Raw genomic sequence first — 20,510 nt, forward strand, 5'->3', positions numbered from 1 at the left:
AGAGGCATGGTTCACCATGGAGAGATCACTAGTCTATAAAAGGTACCTCACATAGCAACCCCAAATCAAACAATAAATTACAATTAAAGATTATTATCAAAGGCAGCAAAAGTTATGTGACAAAAATATTCCAGATAAGGATCGTCTAATTTGCCACTGATGTGCTTGGTTAAGTTTAGGCAACTATTTCTAAACTTTTTTTTTTATCTTGGTCACGTGATAATTGGTTTGAATTGCTAGAAACATTTTTATTGTCACAGTATCACAGTTTATGAAAACAAGAAATCGCATTCTATAAATTGTTTTCCTGTAATGTTTATGTACTTAGAAAAAAAATACTATCCTTCATTGTCTGTCCTTAAATTCCAGAAATTGCAAAATAATAGCAAAATATTCACGTCAGTGTACCATAATTAAACTGTTTTCCTTTGACAAATTAACTTAAGTGACAATTTTTTATTAATTATATCAATTATTAATATATTAAGATATATTTCAGTATACATCATCTCAGGTATATCATTTCATAGAGGTTCAGTCATCAGAAGCAGTTGCTGTCACTATCTCTGTCTCTGTCCTGTGTCGTCATTCTGTCTCCTCATCTTTGCTCATCACACCATCGTCCTTTCCTCAAGCTCGTCTGTCTGTCCCCGCTCACCTTTTCTCTCCTCTTTCTCCTCAATGCTTCATGCCTGGAAGGTTCCAGGTCTTTCCGTGAGATGTTCTATATTCTGCAGAGCGCTTGTGGCAGGAACTGTTCCTCAGAAGGTATCTCGCTTCCAACTTCCACTACCACTCTTTGCTGTCTTTTTTCCCGCTTCTTTTCCTTTTCCTTCTCTGTTTTTGGCACTCATCGTCCATCCCTGTGCTCATCAGTGCTGTTGTATCCCTGTGATTAGTTGGTTGGACAATTGAAGTAAACCACACAGAAGCTCAGACGGAGTGGACGTGTGTGTTTATGTATGTGTTTATAATGTCTCTATATCTGTGTGTGTGTGTGTGTGTATATATGTGTGTGTGTGTGTGTGCGTGCGTGCATGCATGTTTCACATTAATGGACTACATTGCAGCCTGGGTTAATTGAAGGGATGAAGGTTTGGTAAAAAGGTAGCACAACCTTTTTATCTGCTCCCATGGCAACAGCCCTCAGGTTACCTCAGTGACAGCTCTGTCTAATGACCTGCTGTTAGCAGCACCTGTACACACATTCCTTACAGAATTAATATATGCCTTCATGTAGCACTTTTCAAAGGGAGGGTCACACATGCACACAAATCTCCCACAAACTGCTGATCCATTAGCCGAAGTAATGGCACCACTTGACTGTTGGGCAGCAGGTTTTGGGACTTAAGAAGCACAACACAGCCTTCAGTAGCCTCCTGCATCCAGTACACAATCCCAAGACATCATTCAGTATCCAGCACTGAACATCCAGTTGCCAGCATGTACCTCCATACACCTCACACCCAACAAGTTCATTGGAAAATTCTGAACTGCATGAATCCAGGAAATGTTAAAGCAGATGAGGGGAGGTGAATAGAGTAAAATGGAAGAGAATGTAACTGAAAAATCAATGAATAAGTAGAGCAACAGAAGAAATCAAGGAGAGTGGTTTATGTTATGGGTTGAAGCAAAAGAAGTGCAACCCTAAATTCACATTACATGTGAGATGGTAGCAAGACATGGACTCAGATTCAGAAGGAATAAAAATGTCTGGGATACTGTATGCACTATAAATAATGGATAATTGTAAAACTGCATTTATCTGTTCTGTGAGACTATAGTATGGATTGGATATGGATTGTTCTTAAGGACAAATGGAGAGAAAGAGAAAGCAATTGAGACTAAACAGTGAAGTAAAAATGAGTAGAGAAGCAAGAGCATCTGTGCGCTTAAAGATTCCACATACAGAAAATATACACACACCCAGATTTAAATTGCAGAATGCATGCGGAGCGCATCCATGCACACACCACATCCTCTAAACACACACCAGTGCTCCATTTATATCTGTTCATGCTCCACCCAGCAGGCTGACCCAGACAGAGACACATCCTCAGTCTGGTATATAGTACATATACACACACACAGATGTCCTCCTGCACACAGACACGCAAACATGCATGCATCTGTTATCTATATTTAAGTGTAAAAGATGTGTTCATTAAAGACTTTATTAACAGTTGCAGGTTACAGTTTAGTGACTATTCATTCTATATGAGCGCTCTGCTTAACCATTTGGACCAGCCAGACACAATTTTTCTAAAAACTCACCCTTCTTCTCCAGTTCATAGCTATGTTCTAAACACACAGGTAAAAATTTTGGAATTTAAATGTCTCATCAATTGAATTTTTCATATTGAATTTTTTAATTTTTTGTGTCAGCTCATTGATGAGAGGACAGCAGTGTGTCTGGAGTAAGAAGGATAGATACATTATTTTGTCTCTGTCTCCCTGATTCCTGTCACTAAACTCAGACTGCAGATGGAAGTGAGACATGGCCATGTTCTGTGGTGAGACAGCAGTCCAGTTGAGCCCATGAGTATATAAACTTAGCTTTAGACAGGCAGAGAAAAACAATTTTAGAACAGAGTAGACGCCACCCTCGCTTTGTGGGGTGTTGGATTTTCTCTCTCTGTAATTTGGCGTCAGCAAATGGGAGGCTTTTTCTGGCCTCAGTAGGATTCTTGCCAAACCCTTTTCTTCCTTATGCTCTAAATGAAGATGATTAGTTTGGATAGCACACATGGCTGTTTGAAGTTGCCTGTGAGTATCCTCCCTTCTCTCTTCACAGGTCATTAATATTTTGTGCCGTACACAGCAAACAGCAAAACCCAGATTACAATACTTACTGCAGCACCCCACTTTAAAAACCCTTAATTATTTGCTGCATTTGTTGGTTTAAACGCCACTGTGCTAGGTAAAACAATATTGTCATATCTATGTAAATACTAGAAGTTGTTCCACTGTGTGTGACTGTAAAGAAGCCACACAATCATTTCTTTTCTGGGAATCATTTTTTTCTGTTTAAAAGCTGAAGTTCACTAACAGCCTGAGTTTATTTATTTATTTTTTTAAGGTATTTTGGGGGGCTTCTTGCCTTTATCATCATTTATGAAAACAGTGAAGACAGAGAGGAGGGGAGGTCTGCAACAACTTATTGTCTTTATGCAAATTATTGTATCTTAAAACTGGTTACAGAATGGCTCATTCACTGAAGTGCTGTGGAGAACACAGAGATAAAACGTGCCTTGCTCTTCAGCTCTAAGTGCTTGTAACTTCACAGTGCTCATAACAACTAAAGAAGACAATCCACCCTTCATTCTCTACCTGCAGTCTAGTGGATTATTATTTTTTATTAGGCATTAAATAAAATGAGTGCAGATTTACCATAATGACCTTTTAGGAGCTTCATGTGTTAGCAGTGGTAATGTAAGAGAACAGCTGAGGATTGTGTCCTTGTAGTGAGTTACTTCACTGCAATTACTGTGATTAAGGAGATGAGCCAAAATAACACATGGGGGGAAGCTGGGTTGACAACTTCTCCAAATAGGCTGGGCAAACACATAAACAGAGGACATTAAAAAGTACATGTTGCTGGATGCACACACACACACGCAGTCCGTTTTGGCTGAGTGGTGGCAGGCTGAGGTCCTGGCTGATGCTGATTTATTAGGTTGAGACACCACTGAGGAATGCCTTTTGAGTCTGCTTCACACACACAGAGTCGCACATCCCACACACACACACATACCAACAGAGGCATCCACTCAGGCTGGATCGTGACAGATTCTTCTGTAACACAAACAGCACTTGCAGTCCAGCTCAGTCTAAACGAAGCTTTTAATTCTTTGTGGGTGGTGAGAAGAGAATTAAAGCCTAATGTCTGCATTGTCCCTATCACAGCTCCACCTACAGAACAGCTTTACCTTGTCCCCCATAGCACTGATGCTGCGGTAGGAGAAATACAGCAACCTAACTTCATTAGAAATCCCTCTCAATCCCACACTCAGATCAGTTATCAGTGACCTGTTTTTTTTTTCTGCAGATACATTTATAGTTACTTTACCTCCATTTGGTTTGAGTCTTCTTGCATAGCTGAGTAGAAGAAATCAAATCCAGCACAACTGGTTGTCATTAAGTTGCTGATCAACCTTCAAAATCTCATCAGTGTACAGATAGGACCATTCAGCTTTTAGGGCACTGATTCTATAACGAATGCCGAGTGAAACACACACACAAACACATATTTTAAAACCTGTAGGTGCCATATGAGTCAAATCAGATAACCAGGTGTTTAGTGCAGACAGTAATGGTAAAGCACACATATACATACAGAAAGTTTGTGTTGTTGGTACTGCTTGCATGGCCAGTGCTCTTGCTTTATTGTGTTGCTGTGATGTTACGCTTTTGACTGTTGGTTTGTAACTGTATGCATCTATGTGTGTGTGTGAGCGAGAGAGCGTGTACAGTGTGCGTGTTCGTGTATGTTGGGGAGAGGAGGCTTAACTCTGTCAGCAGCCATCTCTCCCTCATCTGCACCATCACATACTCCAAGGCAAATCAGTGAAGAGTGCGTGTACAGCATTGGTCTCCAGTCATGTGTTCTTCAGTCTGATCATTACACTGAATGAAATTATACAGGTTCAACATAAAATGGCCACTTTTATGACATTTCAGCACATGGTTTCACATGACTGAAAACCACTGTTCCATAAATAACTGTCCGGTTTGTGTTTGTGTGTATATTCACATATTCATCATAACTTGGGAATGTTCAGAATATGTCTACATAACTGACAGCGTGTACCCCTCACTCCTCTTGTCTGACCTTCTGCTGTGGAGCAGGTGGGAACAGCGAGAGTGTGTTTGATGTAGAAAAGGCTGTGGGCACCATCATCATCGCCAAGCCTCTGGATGCCGAACAGCGCTCCTTCTACAATCTGACGGTGCAGGCAACAGATGGCACCAACACTGCATATACGCAGGTACCACCAAATCTTTATTTACCAGCGCTTCAGTGTTTTGTGATTTGTAGTTTTGTAACTGTTTTTGATACAGCTCCAGATGACACAAGGGACACATGCATGGAGAGAAGATGCAACACTTTAAATTGTGCAAATTGGGCTTCATATGCTGCGCAGGAGTATTTATGCTACAGTAAATGAGATTTTTAGGAATATCCAGATTTTAGGGGATTCGTTCTCACCAAGTTAAGTAAGGCAAAATACATGTGCAGTCAGATAATCAGACAGAATTACCATTTGCCAAGTCTTAAATGCGACCAAAAAAGTGGCGGATACCCTCTGGGGTCTGAGGGGGTTTTGGGGCCCTGGAGAAATTTTGACATGTCCTGACATTTGTGCTTTTTTCAGTTGCTTTTAAACATATTAACGTCTAAGTCTGATAACACTGTAATCAGCAAAAACTGGGCTACAATAATATGTTAGCAGCATGTTTATACATGATTGTGTTTTTGAGAAAAAAGTGTTTATGCATGGTTAGTGAGAAACTATAATTTTTAAGTCACTGAAATAAGACCATAAAACACAAACAGAACATTGGTTCACAAGACTTTGGAGACCTGCATGTTGTAGGCTAAAGTGTTCACTTCAGAGTGCTGTGAATGTCATCTTGTTCACTCATTCACAGTGTTTAGAAAAGACATATGCAAGAAGGTGTGTCTCAGGATGAATAGTCATGTGATTTACCTGAGAAGACAAAAGACGCACTGAACGACCAGACAAAGACGCACATAATGAGCCTTTCAGTCAATGTAGATGGGAAGGGATTAGTGCAGCACAATACAAAACAATGCAGAGCCAAACATTCGTCATTTGAGTTAAAATCAGTGTTTTTAGTCTGAGGACAAACTAAACTATTTGTCTCTGTGTGGAATATAAGAAGCGCTTCTTCACATCCGTGACGCGCCATCATCCAAACGCGCAGAAAAAGTGAGTAAATTCTATGATGAAGTTGGACGTTTTATGTCATTTCTCGTGGGGTGTGCACATATTTACCTGGTTCACCTGAGATTATTTACATGTGAAGAGTGAACAGAGTACAAGGCGGGGTCGCATTACCTGTAATAAGGTGAGACAGGAGAAAACGTACTTCTCCTTACATTCATACGGATTAAATAAAAAGTGATGATTTGTTTTCAACTTGAATTGTTTCATTTAAAAGAAAACATTTCAAGCTTTATAGTCACATGTTTCTTATTTTTATGAGCCAAGTATGCGCTGAGATTCTGGTTGTTTTATTTAGGTGTCTGTGGAGAAATGCCAGACAGAAAAGACAGTGCACCCTGTCGGCTTTCTTTATTTAAAAAAAGCACAACGTTTTGTTGTTATTATGATGGTATACAACTAAAACTAGACAGATTTGAATGATATATTTCTTTTATCTGTACGATCAGAATTAATGGAGTAATTTAAGTTTGTTTCGGCATTATCAGGAGAAGATGCGTCAAAACGCGCCGGGGTATTTGTTGACCCCAGAGGGTTAAAATTCTCCCCTATGATGTAGCATACATTCTTGAATTATGGTAGGCTCTATGCTAACCATGCTCACTATTTAAAGCTGTGTTTTCTGTTGACATAATATACACTAGGCTCAATAACAAAACTTAGATTTACTCTACCATGGGTTTTGACCATGTCCCCATATGAAAGCATGGGTTACAAAAGTAAAGTAAAAATGTACAATAACCTAAGAAGCAGGAAGTTTATTCCAGAACAATTTCAGTGCAGCACATAGTCTCAGGTACAACTTCCAGCCACTGCCAAAAATACTGTTTCAATCAAACCAAGAAATGGTGTCAATAAAACGAGGACATGTGCGTCCTCAGAATTTAGATTACATTTACATGATTAGTTGGGTGAGAACTGTAGAATCACACCCACAATGTATATGATATAAACATTTTTGGACACATATGGCATGAGCGAGACACCTGTTTATTCCCCGAACACACACAATCAGTTTCTGACACATAATCATACATTCCATTTGCGTTGTCACATTACATTGAATCACATAGATTCATTGTGTCCTGCCACTACTGTCTTATCTTCACTGTTGGTGTCCACTCTGCTGTCTAAAGCAGGTCGGGAGAAATTACATGCTTACTGGAACAGACTCACACACACAAAACAATCTTTTTGTCTTTTGACAACATACACTTTATTTGCTTTTTTGAATTGTAATTGTCAGTCACTTAACCATCTTCTTACCCCCACTGCAGGGTGGTTGAAGAAGGCTGTATTTGTTTTATAAAGACTGTACATTAATCCCAACCAAAACATTTTCCTTTCGTTTTCAACTTGCTGAACTGCAGGATGCAGGAGGGACTACTGGAAAGTAGCTGCGAGTATATTACATTTTTATACATTGCCACCCCAAAGTGCAGCCTCCAAGTTGAATTCACACTTCTCTGACATAGTGTCAAGGCACGATTAAATTCCTTACAAAGATAGGCATGTCAGCTGATGTCTCAGGTTCTAACGGTATCTGCTTTTTGTAATTTTCACTGTCATCCTGTTAGAGCTCAGCGTTAGTAACACCTTCTTCACATATTGGTTTGGATGTTTTTGTTGTTGTTTTTTTGTCACCCACATATTCTGTATCCACGCACATATACAGACACAGAGACAGGCACACCTGTAAGATAGGGGAGAGGCTCCCAGATGGACTGTCAGCATGGCATCATGCTGCCAGGGAACAGAAGCAACAGAAGGCCGACTGCTGCTGCAGGGTTTAAATTTAGACTTAGCGGTTGGCATCACACAACTCCAGTCTCTGTTTCCCTCCACTACTCTTTATGTTATCTCTGGATAGGAATCAGTAGAAGTCTAAGGTTCCTTTTTCTGGCTGTGTGTATAGTGCATGCTGTCACTTTTCTTCCCCACTAAGTCCTACTTTTGCTCCTGCTACTATTTTGTACCTTGTGATCCTGCAGTGTTCAGCTGGCAGGGGTTTAGACAGCATAGTGTCTCAGTCGTTAGCACTGTCACCAGTGCTTCACTGATCTATTTCCAAGAACTCTGTCTTTGCGTTGCGTAGTGTCAATTTAATGACCTGAAGAAATGTATATCTCCATGAAGGCAACTATGGTATTGCAAGCAGCTAATGATATGAGAAGTGACAGAAGAAGTGGGTTTCATATGCTGTTATATCTGACAATCCCTTCATTTGAAGGATATCAAGGCCCATAGGGATAGTTCTGCCAGTTTACCAGCACACTTACCAGCACACTACCACAGAGCCAAGAATGTGGCTGTCCTAAGAGCCAGAACTGAATTCTACCTTTCACTTTTCAGAGGGTCTTGCTTAAGATTCCAATGATATGTTATGTTATGTTACATTATATGTTATTTTCATAGATTTCTCCTCATCCTATAAATGATAGTGATGTAACCATCAAGTTTAGTGCTAAGATCTTTAAACATGATAACATCACTATAAAGAGACCACAGTCACTGCAGGTGGTCAGTTGATGCTCCTTGAACTTGGTGACAGTGAATGCAATATTAAAGTCAGTAATTGTCTCAGTAATTGTCTTCTTCATTGTAACACACCTCTAACTGTCTAAATACAGCCCTATTTAAAAATCTGCTTTTACAATTATCTGTAAAAGAGGGAATGCTGTTCTGTAATGAGGTAAGGTGCAAACAAAGAAGAAGAAAGCAAACTATAATACATGATAAGAAACAACAAATCAAATAATAGAGTGCCACTATTAAAGAACATTTACAGTATGTTTCCCTTAATCCATCATATGATGGTTTGTACATTACCTAGTTTATTGTACATTCCTAAGGCTGATTAATTGGTTCCTTCCTAAAAACAGAACCATAAACACATAATTCACTAAATGACAAATTCATCTTCCCCGATGACCAGTTTAGTGTTTGGTGTTCACTGCACAGACAGGGAATCCCTAAACGGTATATTTATATTCATGTGAAAAGAGACCAATTCATAGTAAGTTAATCAATGTATTGATCCAGCTTATTTTCTTTAGAGTTTAGAAGAATGGTTATTTTAAATGAACATCAGGTTCACAGTTTTTTTTTAAGAAGAAAAATGTCTTACCAGCAGGAGATGGAATAATGTTCTTCTATTACCACAATTAAACAAACACTTCTCACTCTTATACTGTTTATTCCTGCATATTAAGCAATTAGATGATATGAATGAGTCACCTGAAAATTTTATTGTAAAGTTACTGTGTATTGAGAAACAGATTATGGTGGACATGTCATGTTCCAGTTCTAGAAACACTAGAGGACCACTGACTGGCAGAGGACTGTCGATATGGAAAGGTCTTAGTAAATTTTGTATATTGGACAACCCAGCAACAAAAGTCAGTTTACCTGTGACTGCGGCAATTAGGATACTGAAATAAGCTGCATGACAGCATTACGTGCACAATCTGCAAGGGCCTGGCAATGCATTTATCCTCACATACTTGATCACAAGACCAAAAGTGCCTAAGTTGTCTCTTTAGCTCCAAAAATGAGACTGCATGATTATCATAGAGCTATTTGTCATGCAGCAAGAGTGTTTAGATCTATATGTGAGCAACCAAATTGCTACAGCCAAATGAGTCAGTGGGCAATTGAGAATGACATGCTCAAAGGCTTTAATTTTAATAAAGGATGACGACAGAGGCACTGACCACTGACTTTTTTTGATAATCTGGATAGAAACATTGCAATCCAGATACTGTCTCAAGTGTGAGCGCAATACCAAGTGGGTTACAACAATCTTGTTAATAAGCTTATAGTGCTTTATCCTTAATAGTTTCTACAGTACATTGTACGGTAAAGAATAAATAGCCTCTTTGCAGTTTGGCATTGACAGACCATGGCCTGCTTTTTTGGGAGTACATGTGGACCAGAAGAAAACGTGGCTACTGTTACCAACATGTTAGTCTCAACTGAAGAGTTTGAGACGTTTTTTTCTCAGAAAATTTGAATTTGCACCACTAACCAAGCAGGTGTCCACATGTCCATGACACATAACCTTGCTTCTTTTTCTCTATCTTGTTGGACCACCACTCCCTTTCTTCAACCCTACAACCCTGTAAGATGGATGGATTGCAAATGGACCTAAGACTGACCAAGGTCCCCAAATATGATGCCATGCTTGGGGTTAATGGATTAGGTTGAAGGTCAAAGCTTAATGTATTTAGCATCACTTGCACTCAACACTTACAACTCACACTTGCATGTACAAACACACAACAGATGTTTTTGGCTCTACACTGCTTGCCTAGTGTGGAAACTACTCAAAAGCACTGGCCATTGAGGTACTTTTTATTCTGGGACCCCCTCTCCTCACATTAAGCACTGGGCACAAGGATTGCCTGTGGAAGTCAATGTTTCAGTGTGAAGGACAGTTCTAGAGGTGAGCCTCAAAGGACAACATGCACGAAAAAAAAAACATTGCTTACAAAACAGCACAAAACTGCAAGACCTTACCAATTCACATGAAAAGAAGCCTGGTGAATAGTAACAGCACATTCTTTCATCAGATCAAACCAAATGTTTGGAGTGAACCTGGTCAGGACAAAGTGACTGCATAGTGCCCAGATGAAAAGAATATTGGTAGAATCTTTTTAATTAGATTTTTGATATATATAAATCAAAACCCTATAGATGTCTAAGGTGTGACTGCACACCTACCCCGTCTTCCTCTGTCATGATCATTTCTGTCACAAGCCAGACTGCAACAGATCCTAACCTCATTACATCCTAACCGTAGCAATTGCTTGAATCCTACTGACTGTGATTTCCAGCTCTGGCCTCTCGTGTTCAGGTACGATGTCATCTTGCCATGCATGCTCTGAAAATTTACAGTGCCCAGGAAGCAACATTAAAAAGACACATTTTGTTACTTTTACAAATATGAATACTGCTATAAGTCACAGATTTATCAGACATTTCTGAGGAGATTTTTTTTTTTTTTACCAGCAGAGAGACCATGAGGAGATTTTCAAGAATTAGTAATCTTATCACCTATATAAGTCATATGAGTCTGGTACTGATGTACAACTATTTCGTTCCTCGCTCGGTTAAACTTTATTAAATATTTACTATGTTTCAGTAATCAATGGCTAAATGTGTGCCTTCCATCATCCATCATTTTCTTTTCTTTTTTTTTTTGGCTTAATTTATTTTGTCTTTGCTGCAGCTTAGTTTCCCCTATGGGTTTGAAAAAAAAATTAAGCTTCTACTTTCAGTTCTTGACTTTCTGTCTTTTCTGTCTGCTTTGCCTCTCCTGTGTTTTCCTGATTCATGCTGGGCCTCATCACTAGTCATCTGTGACTTAGGAACATTCCATGAGTCATGACACACCAACCACCAACACCCTGCATGACTTCTCTACAGATTGCACAATGACACACATTCAGTTCATTATTCTTCAGCATACGCTCTGTTACATAATTGCAATGACACTAAAGATAGCTCAGCAGGGTGATATGACTGGTAAAGTTGAAATTTCACTGAAAGGACCTTTGATTCACAGCTATGCAAGTGAATATATAGTACCAACTGCAGTCATCCAATTAAAATAAATTGATTTTGATCTGAAATTCACTTATTGTGAACATTTCAAAGGCACATCAGCTGTGCACCACTGTTCTCTATGTCCCTCTGGAAAATGAACACCTCAGGTCTCTGATACAGCAATGAACAAGTCAAACTGGGCAGTTATAGCATAACAAACGGTGCATAAACAAAATACAATTCTGATGCTTTTGTTTCCTGCTTCTGAATCCTCTTTGTTATAGCAGTCAGCCATTATTTCTGGAATGCTGGCTAAGAGATTATAGTCTAGACATAGAAATAGTATACCACAGAGACATGCAGTAAACCAGTTAACAGGGAGGAGGAGCCGAATTTGGATGTGGTTGTGGTGTGAGGTGTTTCAGACCACTAGACGAGCTGTGTGTTTGTGATTCTTTACCGTGAACGGTTAAGTATTATTGTGTTAGACTTGATAAGTAATGGATTGCTGAGCACAGTTAATTGGGGATGTAGGCATTCCAGATGGATATTTGCATGTGTTATGCAGAGTAGCCTAAAATGATTTTAAATTATTGCCATAACATTTATATCATGCATATTATTTGAATTAGAGGCAAGTAAGCCTCACAGCTTGGTAGCATTAGAGTACATAGCATGTTCTCTAATTCTGTATTTCGTACACATTCCAGGACCCGCACCTGTCATCCACTGCTCTCATGTGCACTTGGCCTTCTGGCACCTTCAAATTAACAAATTATGCATTGGTCCAAGTCATGAGGACAGAAAATTAATCCCCAAACATATGTTCTACAAAATATGTTCATATACAATTAATATGCATTAGCAAATATATTAGAAGGAAATGTAATGTTTCCCACATTGTACACTATTAATAGAAGAAACACTTGTTGCAGAAACATATCTGCAAAATGTTCATTGCCAACACAACATACTCATACTAAAAATATCTGTAAATAATAAAGTCATCTGCTTGATAAACAGCGCTCAGTAATAGAGCTAATTCAGTGACTTTATCCCCTCTCCCCCTTTCTCTTTGTCAATGCTCCTCATATTCTAGGTTCACATTACTGTTATGGACAACAACGACAATGCTCCCATTTTTTCCCAACCAACATATGATGTCACAATTTCTGAAGATACGCCACCTGATACTGAGGTGGTCCAGGTTCTGGCATTGGACCGTGATGAGCATCACCGGCTAACCTACTCTGTGCAGAGCTCCATAGACCCCAGCAGCATGCGTCTGTTCCGCATCCACCCTGCCCTGGGCACCATTTACACTACTCAGAGGCTGGACCATGAGGCCTGTGCCCAGCACATCCTCACTGTCATTGTAAGATATGTTTTGATCCTGGTTCACCTATCTGTGCCCTAAAAGTTTACACTACTCTCTCTCTAATGGCTTACATTTAAAATCTTGTGCTGTGACTCTTTGAGAACCACCCTTGCTTACATTATTATGCCAATATAATTATAGCTTTACATTGAAGTCATTCACTCCCCTGATCCCACTGATCCTGCTGATGGTTTTCAGACTGGTAAGAGCAGCAGGCAATTATACCTGCAGTCTATAACCTGCCTTATTATTCTGCACAACAGAGGTGTAGTGGTGCACAAAATTGATGGCCTGATACCTGCTTTTATGGTTTGGGTTTGATATATTTTTAGGATAACAGGATATGCAAGAATATACAAGATTACATTCAATTTCGTTTTTATTTTATTTATTATTTATTTATTTTGGCCATAATTTAGTGCAAAACATTATGACATATGGCAACCAAAAAAACTGTAAATATATAATAGGAATATATAAAGTATTGTATCATACACTACTAGTCAAATTATTGAATGCACTTGTGAACCCGTAGTGTAATTATTATGAAAGATGTGATGTATGTGCTAAGATGTAGACCTGATTGTATTGTGTCAGGCCAGTTTGACAGTGCATTCAAACTGCAATGAAACCTAGTGACACAAGATCTAGAGTGCTGAAGCATTTTTGTTGGACCTGATATACCAGTCAAAGGTTTGGACACACTTTCCCATTGAAGTGAGCAAGAAAGTGTGCCCAAATATTATATGAAATGGTGATTTATTGCAATTTACAATTTTATCACAGTACACACATGGCTTCATTGCCTACTGTCTGCTGTTGCTTTTACGTATATATATATATATATATAATTTTCTTAAAACATTCAAACAGTACCTTATGTAATTTAAAATCTCTCACTAAGTTATCCAGTGTGCAGATTGTCTAACTGTAAAGGATGTCATAAAATCAAAAAATTTCAATAACAAAGTACACAGGTCAAATATCTGTGGGTGTTGTAATCTTATTAGTTACTGAACTTAAAAGGTCAGAACAAGAAGAGATATTTTTAGGAATAAGCCATTTTAAGGTATTGTACTCCTCTGTCTTATACTAAAGGCAGTTTTTAAGTCCATATTCATTCTACCATAATTAATTATTTAGCAATTAGGCAAATTACAATGCAATGAACGATTATGACTTAAAAAAAATTTGACTTAAAAATAGAAGTTAAAGAAAAAAGTAACTTTATGAAAATTATACATTTAGTTTTTGTGCTTGCTTTACCCATTATTGCACATTTGAGCTTCATGATAATCACATTTTTCTGAGTTCACAGTGACTATGAAAAATTACTTTTTGTTGTTCTTGTGTGCTTTCTTCCCAGGTGAAGGACCAAGAGTTCCCATACAGAAAGAACCTAGCTCGTGTGCTAATAGAGGTCGAAGATATAAATGACCATGTACCCATTTTTACCAGTGCTCTGTATGAAGGCTCAGTCTATGAGTCAGCAGCAGTGGGATCAGCTGTGGTCCAGGTCACTGCCTTGGACAAAGACAAAGGAGAGAATGCTGAGCTACACTATTCTATTGAAGCAGGTAGGCAACCTAATATATTGTCTTGGATATTATATGTACTGTTTATGTAATTGCTCTTAAAACGAGTACCAGGTGGAAAGCATTTTTAATCTTTCTTTTTGATTTTCCAACAGGGAACACTGGAAATACATTCCATATTGAGCCAGTTTTGGGTATCATCACTGTTGCACGAGACCTGGACTTGTCCAGTGTAGGCCATTATGTTCTTACTGTCAGAGTCAATGACAATGGCTCCCCTCCCCTGTCCACCACCACTATAGTGCGTGTTGCTGTCACCCTATCTGACAATGCTGGTCCAAAGTTTCCTCAGCCAGAGTACCAAGCTGAGATCACAGAGAACATTGTGGTTGGGACCTCTGTCACGACAGTCAGTGCAGTCAGCCAGTCCACCCTAACCTATGACATCAAGCAGGGTAACACCAATCATGTTTTTCAGATAAATCAGTACAGTGGAGTGATTACTACTCAAAGGCCTCTAGACTTTGAGACTACAGCATCTTACACCCTGATAGTTCAGGCTACCAACATGGCTGGCATGGCCTCTAATGCTACTCTGTTAATCCAGGTAGTGGATGAGAATGACAACCCACCAGTGTTCCAGCAGCTTCATTATCATGGCAGCATCAGCGAGGCAGCACCAGTCAATAGTGTGGTCTTGAACTCAGATGATTCCCCTCTCGTAATCAAGGCCACTGATGCTGACCGCAACCAAAATGCTCTGTTGGTCTATCAAATTGTTGAGGACACTGCAAAACTATTCTTCACAGTGGACTCAGGAACTGGCTCCATCAGAACCATTGCTAATCTAGATCACGAGACATTTGCCACGTTCAACTTCCATGTTCATGTGAGGGACAGTGGTAGGCCACAGTTAACAGCAGACAGTCCAACTGAGGTCACAATACAAGTGCTTGACACTAACGATTCACCACCCCGCTTTACCCAGAATGCCTATGAAACAGTCCTGCTGCTCCCCACCTATGTGGGAGTAGAAGCTTTGCAGGTTTCAGCCATCGACCCTGACAAAGATGTTCCTACAGAGCTCATCTATTCTCTGGCAGATGGAGCACTGGAGCATTTTGCCATCAAACCTTCTAGTGGAGTCATCATAGTCAAAAACAACAATTTCTCCAAAGAACGTTTCCGCTTCAATGTCAAAGTTTCAGATGGAAAATTCTCCAGCACAGCTCTAGTGACCATTCTTGTTCGAGAAACTCTGGATTCTGGTCTCAGCTTCACCCAAAGCCTTTATACTTCATCCATTCAAGAGAACGTATCAAATATCACCAAAGTGGCTGTGGTCAATGCTGTGGGAAACCGTCTCAATGAACCACTTAAGTATACCTTGTTAAATGCTGGGACACGCTTCAGAATCCGCCCAACTTCTGGTGTCATCCAAACCACAGGTACACCCTTTGACCGTGAAGAACAAGAGTTCTATGAACTCGTTGTCGAAGCAAGAAGGGAACATGACCTTCTGCATGTGGCCAGAGTTATGGTTAGAGTTCAAGTTGAGGACATAAACGATAATGCCCCTGTGTTTGTTGGGCTTCCTTATTATGCAGCTGTCCAGGTAGATGCTGAGCCAGGATCACCCATTTTCAGCGTCATGGCAGTAGATGGTGACAAAGGGATTAATGGAGAGGTGTCTTACTATCTAAAGGATGACCATGGTCACTTTGACATCAACCAGCAGACGGGTGGTCTCAGCCTCAAGAGGACCTTTGAGTCTGACTTATCCAATATGGAATACCAGATGGTGATATATGCTAGAGATGGGGGTTATCCACCTCTTTCATCTCATACAGAATTCACCATCACTGTTGTCAACAAAGCCATGCCTGTCTTTGACAAATCATTTTATTCTGTTTCTGTGAATGAAGATGTGGCTGTACACACACCTATTCTGGGCATCAATGCCACTAGTCCTGAAGGTCAAAACATCATCTACACTATAGTTGATGGAGACCCATTTCTTCAGTTTGACATTGGTTTTGATACTGGAGTCATAAGTGTCATCCACTCTTTGGACTATGAAGAAGCATCATCTTACCATCTTACCATCAGAGCCACAGACTATCTGACCGGTGCACGTGCTGAGGTTGATGTTGATGTGGTTGTCCAAGATGTAAATGATAACCCACCTATCTTCCAGAAAATGTCCTACAGGGTAGTTTTGTCTGAAACAGCCATGATTGGTACTCCAGCACTTCAAGTTATTGCCACCGACAAAGACTCAGAGAAGAACAATGTTGTCCGTTACCAGATATTCTCAGATGTTCATAACAGCACAGATTACTTTCACATTGATAGTAGCAGTGGATTAATCCTGACAGCACGTATGCTAGACCATGAACTAGTCCAGAAGTATGACTTCATTGTCAGGGCCACAGATAATGGCTTCCCACCACTGAGCAGTGAAGTATCAGTCATAGTCGTTGTGAATGACATGAACGACAATCCTCCAGTTTTCAATCAACTGCTCTATGAGGCATATGTGAATGAGTTAGCACCCAGGAGTCACTTTGTAACCTGTGTTCAAGCCTCAGATGCAGACAACTCGGATTTTGACAAGTTGGAGTACAGCATTTTGTCAGGAAATGAAAGAATGAACTTTGTGATGGACAAAAAGACAGGGATCATTACATTGTCCAGCCAACGTAAACAAAGAATGGAGCCTGCCTACAGCCTCAATGTTTCAGTGTCTGATGGGGTGTTTACCAGCACTGCGCAGGTTCATGTTAAGGTGTTGGGGGCCAACCTGTATAGCCCAGTGTTTGGGCAGAATATGTATGAAGCAGAGTTGAGAGAAAATGTTGCTGTGGGAACTAAAGTTATACAAGTAAGTGCTACTGAAATTCATTAAGTCATTTTATTTCTGTGAACACTGATTATGTAGTTCTGTAATAATAAAACACTATAATATATTTTTTTAAATTCCAGGTGAAGGCAACAGATGCAGATCCAGGGGTGTTCGGTCACATCACTTATTCTTTTGTGAATGATCTTGGCAAGGACCAATTCAGCATAGACGCAAGTGGTCAGATTACAACCATAGAAAAGCTTGATCGTGAAGACCCAGCTAATAAAGACATTGTTCTGGTAGTGGCAGCTCGGGATTCAGGTGGACGTGTCTCATACTGTACAGTACAAATTACTCTGTTGGATGATAATGATAATGTACCTCGATTTCGTGCGACGGAGTACCGAGCTTCAGTAAAATCTGATGTGGCTAAAGGTTTTTTGGTGACACAGATTCAGGCTTATGATCTTGATGATGGCACTAATGCCAAAGTGACATATTCTCTTTACAGTGAGGCACATGTCCCTGTGGTGGACATTCTAGAGATAGACCCAGATAATGGTTGGATGGTGACTAAAGGTAGTTTCAGTCATTTGAGGAACTCTGTACTATCTTTTTTTGTAAAGGCTGTGGATGGAGGAAATCCAGTTCGCCACTCTCTGGTGTCTGTCTACATACACGTTCTTTCTCCAGATGCCTTCATTCCCTCCTTCAGCCAACATCAATACATATTTAACATGCCAGAGGATACCCCCATAGGTTCAGCTGTAGGGACAGTGCGCCTTAACACTCTTTTCGGATATGCCTCACTCTCTACTACATTTGCACTGGTTAATGGTGAGACCGGAGAAAACAACCAAGATGGGGTGTTTGTAGTGGAAAAGGACACAGGTATAATTAAACTTGATAAGGCATTGGACCATGAGGTGATCAAAGGATATCACTTCAAAATCACTGCTACTGTACAACAGGCCAAGCTGGATTCTGTAACTTCTGTTGATGTTGAAGTAAAAGTGTTGGATCTAAATGACAACAAACCAGCCTTTGAGGCCAACACCTATGAAGCCACAGTAATGGAGGGAATGTCAATTGGAACCAGAATCATTCAAGTCCAAGCACTAGACCCAGACTCAGGGGCCAATGGCCAGGTAACATACAGTCTTGGGGAGTTAATCCAGTCAGAAGGGAATTCAGACACACTGGTTGGCACTTTTAGCATTGACAGCAACACAGGCTGGATCTCCACACGCAAGAACCTGGACCATGAGTCCAATCCATCCTACACATTCACAGTTGTGGCCTCAGACCTTGGAGAGACAGTATCCCTTTCCAGTACCACCACTGTGACAGTGGCAGTGTCAGACATCAATGACAACCCACCCAGGTTCCTGGAGCAGCACTACTTTGGGTCGGTTCAGGAGAGTGACCCACCAGGTGAGGTGGTGGCTGTGCTGAACACCAGAGACGATGACAGCTCTTCCGTTAACCGGCAAGTCAGCTACCACATCATTGGTGAGTACCACTGTAAATGTCTTTCACTGCATTGATATTTACATTGAATGATTATGTAAAACTAGATTTTGTTCAACCTTTTTTTTCTTTGCATCCTGTGCCAATGATTTCAATATTATAGTTACGGTTAACTAAAAGATGAATATTCTTTTCTGGTTTTTGATAGTATACAAACCCTGATGTACTGCATGACAGTTACAGTAAGCACTGTGTATGCTCACTCTCTGCCCCAAATCTCATATTCTTAATTAGTGCTACATACAGGACCACTTCCTGCAGTGGCACTGAGTTTTGTCTCTGTACATAATTCAACAAATTACAATGGATTCTGCTTCATGTATTGTGGCTTATCTGTCTACAATCAAAGATGGACAAAAACCATTGTGTCTTTCTGTCTTGCATAGTAGTTTACCCTATACAGTAGTCATCAAACGTGTATCAGTATCTGCTACAATCATAAATAAACATGAGGGGAGAAGTTGTCCACTGAATTAAAACTGTGATTCAGTGTATAATTAACCAATTTTCTATGGTTGCTTCCAGTGAATATGTATGCACCCCAGCAATCCAAGTCTCACCGAGAAACAGGCACTGAAATGGGATATACTGTATTTATTTTATAATATAGCTTAATGGCATTCAACAGCCCATATTTACCCAACAACATTTCTGCAGAGTTCAAAGGTGTGCTAAATGTAGTTAGACAAGGCTACTATAGCCTACATGTGATGAAAGTTGCTGCAAACATAGTGAATCTTATCTTTTTCATTTTAAATGTTAAATTCATAAGGTAGGCATATTGCAAGTCTATACTCACACTAAGCACAGTTGCTTTGCACTGTGCCCAAGCACAATCGCTCCCCACTCCCCCACTGGCCGCACTCACACCATACTTGAAATGATCCAGTCCGAAGCATGCTTATTTCACCACAATACAGGTATGGAGAACCACTGAAAATGTTGGTGTTCAGTGCTCGGGCACGGTTGCCAATCACACTGTGCATATACATCACACTGTGGGCCAGTTCACTACTCACTTCTTACACTACTCACACTAGTCAAGCAAAGTGGATTCCAGGGCTCAAACATGCCCAGGCATGGTACAGACTGGCTAGTGTGTATACCCTAAAAGGCCACTGTGGGGTGTACTTCTTTTAGTTGTTTAATTGGATTCTTGGTGGCATAGTAATGGTTTAAGGCACAAAATATACAGTGGGTACGGAAAGTATTCAGACCCCTTTAAATTTTTCACTCTTTGTGTCATTGCAGCCATTTGCCAAAATCAAAAAAGTTCATTTTATTTCTCATTAATGTACACTCAGCACCCCATCTTGACAGAAAAAAACAGAAATGTAGAAATTTTTGCAAATTTATTAAAAAAGAAAAACTGAAATATCACATGGTCATAAGTATTCAGACCCTTTGCAGTGACACTCATATTTAACTCACATGCTGTCCATTTCTTCTGATCCTCCTTGAGATGGTTCTGCTCCTTCATTGGAGTCCAGCTGTGTTTAATTAAACTGATTGGACTTGATTAGGAAAGGCACACACCTGTCTATATAAGACCTTACAGCTCACAGTGCATGTCAGAGCAAATGAGAATCATGAGGTCAAAGGAACTGCCCAAGGAGCTCAGAGACAGAATTGTGGCAAGGCACAGATCTGGCCAAGGTTACAAAAGAATTTCTGCAGCACTCAAGGTTCCTAAGAGCACAGTGGCC

The 20,510-nt window shown here is 40.0% G+C and overlaps 1 protein-coding gene across 3 annotated transcripts in view; it reads left to right on the forward strand.

The window, feature by feature from the left end:
• Positions 1–20,510, forward strand: part of fat3a (FAT atypical cadherin 3a) — a 165,108-nt gene that overhangs the window by 105,282 nt on the left and 39,316 nt on the right. For all 3 annotated transcript variants that reach the window (XM_026296673.1, XM_026296681.1, XM_026296690.1), the window contains exons 7-11: positions 4,849–4,988; positions 12,616–12,891; positions 14,261–14,471; positions 14,585–17,313; positions 17,415–18,786. In XM_026296673.1, the coding sequence (XP_026152458.1) occupies positions 4,849–4,988; positions 12,616–12,891; positions 14,261–14,471; positions 14,585–17,313; positions 17,415–18,786 (4,728 nt within the window). The remainder of the gene's footprint in view (positions 1–4,848; positions 4,989–12,615; positions 12,892–14,260; positions 14,472–14,584; positions 17,314–17,414; positions 18,787–20,510) is intronic.

The sequence above is a fragment of the Mastacembelus armatus genome, chromosome 13 (assembly GCF_900324485.2).
Source record: "Mastacembelus armatus chromosome 13, fMasArm1.2, whole genome shotgun sequence".
Lineage (NCBI taxonomy): Eukaryota > Metazoa > Chordata > Actinopteri > Synbranchiformes > Mastacembelidae > Mastacembelus > Mastacembelus armatus.